The sequence below is a fragment of the Hemiscyllium ocellatum genome, chromosome 11, assembly GCF_020745735.1.
Source record: "Hemiscyllium ocellatum isolate sHemOce1 chromosome 11, sHemOce1.pat.X.cur, whole genome shotgun sequence".
Taxonomy (NCBI): domain Eukaryota; kingdom Metazoa; phylum Chordata; class Chondrichthyes; order Orectolobiformes; family Hemiscylliidae; genus Hemiscyllium; species Hemiscyllium ocellatum.
Window position 1 is genome coordinate 70,116,235 of NC_083411.1, and position 11,646 is coordinate 70,127,880.

Genomic DNA, 11,646 nt, shown 5'->3' on the forward strand with positions numbered 1-11,646 from the left:
TATTTAGCAACAGAACAAAAACTAGTCAATTGAACCATGTAGGAAGTAGAACTTCCATTGGAGTGGTCTGGAGAGGCCATTATTCCATAGTTTGAAGGTGGTGAAACATGAGCACTGTACTCAGAGTGTCATGACCCATTGGAGATATCTATTCCAGCAGTTTACCAACATTATGAAGATAAGTGTCTCTAACATCCAAAGTATATTGGACCTGCTAGTTCAGTAGCCCAAATAAGCAAAATTCAATTAGTAGTCTATTGGATGCTGGAGCCCACATCTACCAATTTATCTCCCCTAATATTCCGAAGTTTTGAACACCCCTTTAGGGCCATCCCTGATCTGGACCTATTGGGTCTACAGGATACAACTCGAAAGAGGCCGCAGTGTCAGAGGGACTTCAGTCTATAAGTCATTAAAGTTACCAGGACAAGATGAGTGGAATGTTAATGAAGCATACAGTATCTTGGGCTTTATTAAGATGAGCATCAAGTACAAAAGCAAGGAGATCACATTAGGGTGAATAAAACATTGGTTTGGGCTCACTGGGGTACTGTGACCAGTTTTGAGCACCCCAGTTCAAAAAGGATGAAAAGGCAGTAGACAAATTTCAGAAGAGATCCATAAGAATAGTTTCAGAGATGAGGTGCTTCAGTGAAGTAGATTAGAGAAGTTGGGACAATTTTCCGAGAACATTGAAAGGAATTTTGATACGGGTGTTTAAAGCCATAAGTGGTCTAGACAGATTTTAAAAAGGCAGAACCTGTTTCCACTTATCACAGAATCGAGAACAAGTGGGCACAGGTCAAAGATAATTGGCAACAAAAAAGCAATGGAGACACGTGAATAGACTTTTTCACATGGACCTGGAAAGTGCTTTTGAGTGTGGTGGAGGCAATTTCATTCAAAAGGGAATATGATTATCATCTAAAAGTCACGAGTGTGCAGAGCTTTGGGATAAAGCAGGTGGGTGGATCTCTGTGATTTTTACATGGAGGAAACCAGCATTAACAGGATGGCTTGAGTGACCTCCTTCTGTACTGTTAGCATTCTGAAATTCCATAATGTGGAAGCTCATCCAATACAAGAAAGATGCAATATAACCTACCGAACTGAGTGCTCTATTCCAACCCACAGCTATTAATAAGGTAATTGGCAACTTTCAGGACGGTTGTGGCAACTGTAACCTCTGATATCACTGCATGTATTGATCAGTATGGAGTAACATTCTACGGTCATTAAGTATTTACACATGCAGAGCTCACAGTTTTCAAATGATTCTACTCTGAGGTTTTGAAACTGGAACCAAAGAAGAAAGCCCGAACCACAAAGTACATACCAAACACTTTATTTTAAGCTGTTATCGAATATGCTGAATTTATTTCAGCAGGAGATGGTTCACATTGAAAAATTCAATTTAATGCAATATATCAAAATAAACATCTACAGTAAGAAAATAAAGTCTTCATTAATTGTCAGGTTGAGCAGCTTATTGTGGATTCAACTTAGAGACAGAAGGCATGTTTTTGTTCAATGGGTTAGTACCCTGTGGCATTACCGAATAGGATTGTTGAATGTCACTGTTTAGTTTCGACAATATTCCATCCATGTTAATTATAGATACTGGATGAATTTCACAAATCGCTCTAAAAAAGTCATCTGGATTGCGTATCTTTAAAATCATAGGCCTGGCTTTTCAGTTTGTTGGCTCGAAATCTGCAAGTTAGGGGTACAGATATCAGATGAGTGGGTCGCACATGCAACACTAAAAAGACAGTTTAGAACAATATCCTTAGCTTTTGTGGGCTCCATATTATTGTCATGCGAAATCTGCAGACTAATTTGATCAATGTTGGTCATCAGGAAGTGAGAGCCCATTATAACTGTTGGAGATGTACACTTAGTCATGCTGTCCTCCAGGTATTGCTTGTACAATTCTGTCACCTTTTGCTCCATGTATCTGTTGAGCACAGAATTGGACAGTGGTTCTTTTAGAAGGGCGATGCTTCTGTCACTGTTCAAGTTTGCTTCTGTTCCTGATTGTGACCAGACTTCATACCCAGACCCAGGTACAGAGGGCCACCCGGACTGGTTCTCAAGCTGAAGGATGGGCCGGTTGCAACTTTCATAGCCATGATCCACAAGGCAGCCCGTGCTGCTTGGACTGTGGGGTGTTACATTATCTCCTGCAATCTGTAAATCTGTGTAACTCTGGCAAATGGGGGACCACGATCGATACAAATCCAAATTGTTTTCGCTGCACCCACTGGGCTTTGGTATATCTAAAACATCAGAGATCTTTCTCTCAAATATGGGTACGCTCGCTGGTTTAGCTGTTGTTTTCTCTTCCTTTTGGCATGGAAGGGGTTGCCCCTTCTTGCTGTCCAAGCTTTCCTCTGCATTATATTGTTCACATTCAATGCTTTCTGAAAACTCTGATGAACTGAAGAGCATTTCCCAAGAGTCACTCTTGGTCTTCAAGACTCTTTTGGGGTTTACATTATTATCCTGGTGGACACATTCCCTTTGATGGCTGTAACTAATCCTAGTGAGGAACCCTTCGGCTAACATGACAAACGCTGTTAAGACAAAAAGCCATTTGTTAGCCAAATTGCCAATCCCTAAGTGATATCAAAAATCTATTACACTTATTTCTGGAAGAACTTCCGTTTGTCTTGGGTGCCATTGGAGGGTAATTAAGTTCACTTAGAGGATTTAAGGGAGTCCAAATACCAAATATCAGAAAGCATGACCAGAAAATACATTTCCAGGGAGTCTTCTTTTCTCCCCACATTCAGCTAACAAAACTTCAATGTGAAACCCACGTGCATGCATCAACCAGAATTCTACCAAACCTTAACTGATTTTGCATTGATTAAACAAATGACAGTGCTTCCGCCTAATTTTGCCTTCAGGACTATACACCAGATCGTAAATAATGGCCATTTCTGTGTGTGGAGAGATGACAAGATCAAACTCCACGATGGTGTGCTCATTGTTGGAAAGCACAGGCTGGTCAAGATCAGATGTGAAGGCTAGCCATTGCTGGGCATAGCCATCGATTTGAGGCAGCTAATGCCCCTCTTCTCTTAATATGTCAAAGCACTGCAGCCTGAAGAGCTCATTTTATAATTGAAGGGTGTTTATTGCTGTGGTTGTCACTCTCCAGTATCCTACCTGATTAATCACCATAGTTTCTGGGATCCCGGAGAGTAGGAGCAACATTTTCTGTTGGCTTAAAGTGTGGACAGGTAGATTACTGGTCAGAAAGGCAAAGTGACAAAGTTGGCCACTTGAGACAGAGGTGAACTAGGTCAGGCCCCAACAACAATCTCCAATTTGCTCCAATTTTGCATAAAAGAAAGAAGCAAAAGACTTGTATTTAGACTGTGTCAAGTGTGACATGTCCCAAAGTGCTTTACAGATGATAAAGTACTTTCTGACATGTAGCACTGTTGCAATGTGGGTACGTAATGTAACGCATGTAGCAAACAGCATTAGCAATGACCAGATAATCTCATATTGGCCTGAGAGATAAATATTGGTCAGGACACCAAAATTAACTTCCCCAGGTCAATCATGAAAATAATTTAACAGCTCGTTCACCTAGATCAGCTGATTGAAAACGAAGGAGCAATTGTGACTGCTGAAGGTCTCAGCAGAGAATGGAAAATTTGAACTGAGATGTAGTAGAGTACCAGTGACTGAGTAGAAAATGTAACTTGAAAAATCAATAAAATTACAATTCCGTTTTATGTCCACCCAGACTATCAACTGCAACACACAGTCCTGAAAGACCATAAGATGTAGCAGTTGCAACTATGTGGGATCAGTTATGAATCAAAGAAATACATTTCAAAAGGAGCATTGAGAATTAAGGAGTTAGAGTGTGTCGGAGGACAAAAGGTCAGATCAGGAGAAATCAGTAATATTAGATCTTGTGCCATAACATTTCATACACATTGACTCCTATGAAAAAAAGGAACAAAAGTTTTAAGCACTGCAGAATATCAATTCCCTTGATCGTGTCATTTTAGACAAACATATCTGCACAGCAAGATTGAAAAAAATAGCTTGCACAGGATTTCCCTGGTGAGTTTTCAGACTCTTAAGTCAAGGTCACTTAGAGGTCAGAATCCCATACTGTGTGAGGAGCAATCAGCTGGCACAGATTTTCATCAAATTGATAACTCAGTTGTCTGAGAGGGGGTGGAGCTCTAGCGGTTGGATGGTCAATAGAAGGCAGATTCTTTCTTGGTTAAAGGGTGCCTCACAGTGGAGCTGCCTCCTGTCTAACCATTTTAAAATGTAAAATTTAAAACAATCCTTACCAGCCACAACTGAGAAGCTCCTGTGATGGTAGGTGCTTGCAGCTGGAGCCAGGTGGATATGGAGAACCTCAGATTGCAGGGAGATCTGATCAAGGGGTTAAGGGAGGCAGGCTGAAAATTAGAGTTAAGCTCACAATCAGATCAGCCACAATTGTACTAACTGAAGCAGACTCTAAGGCATGAATCACCTATTTCCTGTCCCTATTGCATATTACCTTTCCACTGTGATTGTCATAAGATGACAGTGGATTGAAGAAATGCATGATCCTCAGTCTACTTAACTCTAGAGAAGCTGGAGAAAGTGAGGACTGCAGATGCTGGCGATCAGAGTCAAGAGTGTGGTGCTGGAAAAGCATAGCAGGTCAGGCAGCATCCGAGGAGCAGGAGAATTGATGGTTCGACCATAAGGCCTTAATCAGGAAAGCACCAACACCCATTGAAATAGAGGGATGTGGCACACTATCATTGTACTGGACAGAAGCTGCCTGACCTGAGGTGGGTGAAGGCTGCAGCTTCAACATGACACAGCCTGTAGCATCTGCTGTCCTCACTAACCACTTTGGACCAATCAGTTGTAACATCTGTCTCTCCCCTGACACTCCCTGAAGAAATAGCTAATAATACTCATCAAGGACAGAGAGGGACAGTGGGAATCAGAAAGATGCACAGGCCAGCACTAAGCCCTACATGTGATAGTCCAAAGTAGGTGCCTATCACAGGATGGAAAGCAGTTACTGTAGACTCTGGCTCATTTTGCTTATTCTATTCACAGAAAGGAGTGGTAGCTGAGAGAGTCCTGTCGACGTTTACATTCGGGGCTCTGGCAATTGTCAATGTCGTCAAAGATTAATAATCTGGTGGGAAGGCTCTCCCACCCCTTATGTGAATCTGTTCTACAATTATTGCTTTGAAGTCCAGCAGATTACCACCCAAGAGACCTGATTAAAAATGACCTCTTCCTCTCCTGCCAAGCCCAAACACAGTCTAAATGCAGTATCTCTAACAGAGAATTTAGCAATTGAAAAAAAGGGAAACTTTCTCCTCAGAGTCTCAATGAAGCTGAGAGGAATTCACCATATACTGCATTACAATCACTGAATGCAAGACAGAGGGACATCAGCTGACCAATCATAACTATGCCTGCCCTTTCCTTGTAAAGTGACAATTATCACAAATTGCATCTTTCAGAAAATCGTACTGTTGGAATCATTCAGTGAATAAATTAAGACATGGAACATCTCAGTGCAGCGTGGGGAAGGTCAGGTGACATTTGACCCTTTGCCTTGTCACCAGTGGACATTTTCTTGTTTCCTGTCAGAGTTGTGGGACAGATCTACAGCAATGGTCAGTCAACATCTCCCTTATCTTTGTGCGGAATGATGGAAGGTGATTTTCTTTTAGTTTTATTTTGCTTAGCCAATCCAAAGTTCCATTGCAGGTAGTTTTGACTCAACCAGTTCAGAGATATCGTGACACACTTCTGAAGCAGGGAAGACTCTAATCTAACCCTGCTAGCTCAGAGATAGGATCACTACCACTGTGTCACAAGACCCCACTTCAAGATGCAATTGTATTATTGGCCACTTTAGCCTAATTATTCAGGACCTGATTTGAACCAAATGAATGTGGTGACAGAGCTAGAAAGGGGTATAAAAGACCAAGGCTCAACCTTGATTTTCTGGTTTGACTCTTAAGCTGATGATAGCAGAGAATTTTCACAAGAGTTTCAATCTGATTTTACAAACAAAAAGGATGGACCAACATTTTTTTCACTTTGTTTCTAAAAAAATAGTCATTGAGGGAGAAATTTCAGTTCCATGATTTAAAGGAGAGTAATGGAAGGAAGAGTTTGAGCATTCCACAGACTTCAGCTGCTACAGTAGCTACTCACTCTGAAACAGCAGCAGGATCAAAGCCCAGCTCTGCCTCACTGTGGAGTCACCCCATTGACTCATTCAGACGATATCCCTGGCTCATTTATAGCATCGTACCTGCAGAAGTGCAGTCACCCCCTCCATGACTAATGTGATTGCGACTGGGCAAACCAAGTCTCACCAATAATTGATACCATTAGTGAATTACCAGTGGAATTCCCAGAAATTACCCATTCCAATTCTGTCTGGTGGCATTTTCCTTCCCGCACCAGTTCTGGCAAGGTCTAGCATCACTGAGCTTTAAGAGGCCAGTGGTTCTCTTTCATTCCCATGTGTTTCCCATACACTGGGAAACAAGGTCAGTTAGAAGGTGCCAAATGAGGGGGAGATCTGAATGAATGCAACAGTGGAAACCACTTCTTTTGCCAATCAGCTTGCCGATTAGCCATCACTCTGTGGATATGTAAGGATTTCAACTCCGTAGCACAGCCTATGCTGGAACTCTATGCCAGCACAGACTACACCCCGTGAAGAGGAGATCGGTAAATTTGAACAGAATTCACAAACGCAAATGATTCTGCCCTGACAGAAGTGGGTTCTGAAGAAGTGTCAAAATGTTAATTCTGCTTTCTCTCTCCACAGATGCTGCCAAACCATCTCCAGCATTTTCTGTTTCTGATTCGTCCCTGAATACTGGCTACAATGCAAATTAAATAGGACCTCCCATCACCAGAGGAGGTATAGGGTTGTGATTTTAATGGAAATTCAGGTCTCGGTGTATCGGAACAAACAGGAATGGAAGTGGGGATCAGGGGCTATGTGGGAGACTCATAGCCATCTGCTCAGCTGTAGCCAATCGGGGACAAAAGGCGACCAGGTTGGATGGTGGGCAGAGCCTCACAGTAGGAAAGATCAGAGTGAGAGAGAATAGGAAAGATTGCAGGACATGGGAGGGGTGGTCAGGCAGAGATTGGGCATGATTTCAGGGGGTGGGAGAGGGTGGTTTGTCTGAGGTTAGGGGAATGATTGCAGAGTGTGTTGGGGTTAGTCAGACTCATTGAGTTATACAGCATGGAAATAGACCCTTCAGTCCAACTTGTCCATGCCAACCAGATATCCTAAATTAATCAAGTCCACTTGCCAGCACTTGGCCCATACCCCGCCAAACCCTTCCTATTCATATGCCCATCTAGATGCTTTTTAAATGCTGTAAATGTACCAGCCTGCAACACTTCCTCTGATAGCTCATTCCAAACATGCACCACCCTCTGTGTGAAAAAGTTGCCCCTGAGGTCTCTTTTATATCTTTCCCCTCTCACCCTAAACCTATGCCCTCTAGTTCTGGACTCCCCGACCCCAGGGAAAAGACTTTGTCTATTTATCCTATCCATGCCCTTCATAATTTTGTAAATCTCTATAAGGTCACCCCTCAGCCTCTGACGGTCCAGGGAAAACAGCCCCAGCCTGTTCACCATCTCCTTATAGCTCAAATCCTCCAACCCTGGCAACATCCTTGTAAATCTTTTCTGAACCCTTTCAGGTTTAACAAGATCTGGAGAGTGATTGCAGTGTGGTGAGTCAGAGATTGTTGGACAGTATACCTAATGGGGAGATAGCGTGCCGTCAGGTCATCATGGATCAAGGACTTTAGGGGTCAGGGAATTACAGGTCTTTGGAGAGATACTGGTCAACAAGCTCTCACCAGAGGTCAAGAAAGGTCATTTTTTGGGACAAGCCATGGGAGACTGCAGTTTGGCAGAGGGATCACGATTTGGGAGAAGGAAATAATCAAGGGGCTGGAGGGAACAGGAAGGAGAGGTAGGATGATCAAGGTTAGTCTTGAGGAAACATTCCTGCTTCTCCCAGCTGGCAAACACGCTGGAAGGCCCGCCCACCAACTGCCTCAAGCTGTTAGAATTCATAGATGCCCTACAGTGTGGAAACACGCCCTTTGGCCCAACAAGTCCACTCCAACCCTCCAATGAGAAACCCGCCCAGACCCATTCGCCTACCCTATTATTCTTTATTTACCCCTGAGTAATACACCTAACCTACACATCCCTGAACACTATAGGCAAATTACATGGCCAATTCACCTAACCTGCACATCTTTGGATTGTGGGAGGAAACCCATATAGACACTCCACACAGAGTGTCGCGTGAGGCTGGAATCGAACCCAGGCTCCTTGCCCTGTGAGGCAGCAGTGCTAACCACTGTATCATCGTGCCACCCATTCTTGGTACTTCCTAGTTGTCAGGTCATCTGAGATTTGTAAACCACAGCTCGCAGTCATTCAATCACAATGGCTGCCCAAGAAGTGGCACAGTGTTTCACATTTAACTGAGTGACCCTCCTCACGTGTATGAGTATTGCCTTGACTCACCGTTTCAGCCCACCACTATTCAACCCAAAGTGGATGCATTCAAGATAGGAGTCAGGTTTCATCTTTCTTTTAAAAATTTTAGCCAAACACCCTGCCCCGCCTGCAAAGAGGTGAGCAGTAAGCGTTAGAAAATCATCCTTCACATGATAATTTAAATGCAACATCATACAGATTTATTCAACATCATTTAAAAATAGGCAGCCCACTAAATACATTTGGTGGAAATCAGAATAAAACACTGACCTACTTTCATAAGTCCTTCTGATAGCAGTTATGTAAGTTAATTGGTAATAACACACCACAAGTTTAAATCTAGTACCAGCTGAAGTTACGGTGAAGTCCCATCTCACTCCTTGCCTGAGCTGTGGTGACCCTAACTCAGGTAAAACCACCACCAGTCATGTCCCTCTGAAAGCGAGTGGCCCTCTGAGTGGAATAGTCACTTTGAAGGTGTTTCATAGAATCCCTACCGTGTAGAAGCAGGCCTTTCAGTCCATCGAGTCCACGCCAATTCTCTGAAAAGCATCCTATCAGGACACCCTCCTTGCCACTATCTGTGTAACGCTGCATTTCCGATGGCAAATCCAGCTAACCTACAAATCGCTGGACACTATGGGCAAATTAGCACAGCCAATCCACCCAACTTTCACATCTTTGGACTGTGGGGGGAAACCGGAGCACCCGTAGGAAACAGGGAGAATGTGCAAACTCCACACAGACAGTCACCCAACGGTGGAATTGAATCCAGGTCCTTGGTGCTTTGAGACAGCAGTGCTAACCACTGTGTCACTGTGCTGTCCAAAGTTTTTAAACACAGATGGTTGGTTTGTGATACAGAGTAATTGAGTGGCACCATGGCTCAGTGGTTAGCACTGTTGTCTCACAGCACCCTGTGACCAGGTTTGATTCCAGCTTGGGTGACCACCTGTGTGGAGTTTGTATGTTCTGCACTTGTCTGCATAGGTTTCCGTTAGGTGCTCTAGTGTCCTCCCACAGTCCAAAGATGTGTAGGTTATGTGGATTGGGCATGCTAAAATTGTCCATAGTGCCCAGCAATGTGCAGGCTATTAGCCATGGTAAATCTGGGTACAGGGTGGGTCTGGTTGGCTAGCCTTTCAGAGGGTTGTTGGAAACTCAATGGTCCAAATGGTGTCTATCTGCCCCATAGAGATTCTGTCATTCTAAAACTAACAGCATGAGTTCAATTCTCATACTGGTTCAGGTTACCATAATGGACTCTCCTTCTCAAACTCTCCTTGTTGTGGCATGGTGACCCTTAAGTTAAATCACCACTAGTTCCCTGTCTCTAATGAGAGAACAGCCCTTTGGGGCTATGGTAACTTTACCTATACACTGAGTTACCTTCAGTCTTTTCCCAAACAGCACAAAACAAACCCAAAAAAACTTTAAACACAATTGACAAATTGCACATACCTGATTTACTGCAGTTTTACCACTTCCTGTCAACGAAGGACTGATGAAAATTCAATCTCAGCACTGTCACCACTCTTTATAGATACATTACATATTAATCATTAATTCTTCCCAATAGAAGCCAATAATTCACTGATAAGGACATAAAGAAACTGCTTCCAACCTGCACTGCTTGAACATCATTCTGTAAGTTGACACCCAACAAAGAAAATTCATGGGTTGGTTGCAAATCTGCAATTGCTCAGAATGAAACTGTTCCCATGACTTTCTGCTGGCAACTTCCTCTTGCGCTCATTTGTTTGATATCACACCACAGGCACTTTAAATAACCCTTTAGATCCTGGATTGCTTCCCATGCTCTAGAAACCATGGGCGACACAAGTGACAACAGTATGTAGGTTCTGATGAAAGGTTCCGACAAGAAACCTCAACTCACCTGCTCTCCTGATACTGCTTGACCTGCTGTGCTTTTTCCAGTTTCACATTTTATCAACTCTGACTTTCCAGCATCTGCAGTCCTCACTACCTCCAACATGAATGTATTTGCACAGTAACCAGATTATCCTGTGAAACCAAATTAGTCAAAGGCCTTTAACTGACCAATAATTCTCCTCCTTAAAGCCTCCTCAATTGGGCAAGGCAGCTCGCCCAACCGAACCCTCCCAGGCCTATTGCATGACAACAGGCCAGGGATGTTCACTGCACCTGTGTCTTACCCTCCTCTGGACAGACCTTTAAATCCAGTTCCAGTTGTCTTTATTTTTTAGTATCTTTTGATGCCAAGAGATGATCGATCTCAGTTTTAAAATTATCGAACGATTGAGCATCAATTGATATTTGGATGAAGAAGTATTTCCTGATTACAACTCTGGAAGCTTTTTTGCCTGTTTCTTTGAGTATGCCCCTGAATCCTAGCTTTCTCATTTACCTTTTTTTTATCTACCTGTCTGTACACTTTAATATCTTGAAAATTTTGATCAAAATACCCACAATTTCTAAATTCCAGGGAATACAGAGTGACATCTTATAGAGACCTGACAAAATGGGTCATGGCAAGATACATGGCAATATAAGTGATAAGAAGTCCAGTGAGCCCCATTTGATGTTGGGAGCAGCTTACTGTATCCTTTAACAAAGTTCTAGGTGTCCAGGTGAGATTCTCATTAGGCAGCAGTGAGTTGCTTCTTAAGAGAGATTATTGCTTGTTAATAACCTGATCTCACTTCATTACCATGAAGTTTTCTATCTTTACATCCACCGTGAATAGATGCTGAGCATTCCCAATGTGGAAGTCAAAGTGGGTACTTGATGACTTCAACTTGCTGCTGGCTGCCTCTGTGCTGGTCACCTCACAACACTACCTCTCCATAGGCACTGATCATATGTCCACAACCATTGACATTTGACATGTGCCAACCTCCGGGAACTCTCATGGCAATCTATTGGACAGTATGTTTCTTCACCCAATGCTGCACCTTGGGCCAAACTATCAATGTCATGCTGCAGTAGGGATGCTCATGGATAGGCAGCCAGCTCATGGAATGGACCAAGCTCCATCTCCAGGCTGTTGGCTTGTTCACTTAGAGTTCACATACTTTGAGGCCATGCGGATGCTCACAGCATTCC

General features: G+C 43.2%; 1 protein-coding gene across 3 annotated transcripts; it reads right to left on the reverse strand.

Annotated features, from left to right (window-relative positions):
- Positions 1–1,399: 1,399 nt before the first annotated feature.
- Positions 1,400–10,177, reverse strand: LOC132820203 (TLR adapter interacting with SLC15A4 on the lysosome-like). 3 transcript variants are annotated; one of them, XM_060832184.1, is made up of 3 exons: positions 10,021–10,177; positions 4,329–4,439; positions 1,400–2,576 (listed from the first exon to the last, which is right to left on the reverse strand). In XM_060832184.1, exon 3 carries the CDS (start codon positions 2,566–2,568, stop codon positions 1,678–1,680), a length of 891 nt encoding a protein of 296 aa, XP_060688167.1. In that variant the 5' UTR covers positions 2,569–2,576; positions 4,329–4,439; positions 10,021–10,177; the 3' UTR covers positions 1,400–1,677. The 3 variants fall into 3 exon arrangements, with proteins under 3 accessions (XP_060688167.1, XP_060688168.1, XP_060688166.1); XM_060832185.1 differs by lacking the exon at positions 4,329–4,439 and adding an exon at positions 8,587–8,686; XM_060832183.1 differs by lacking the exon at positions 4,329–4,439.
- Positions 10,178–11,646: the final 1,469 nt, after the last annotated feature.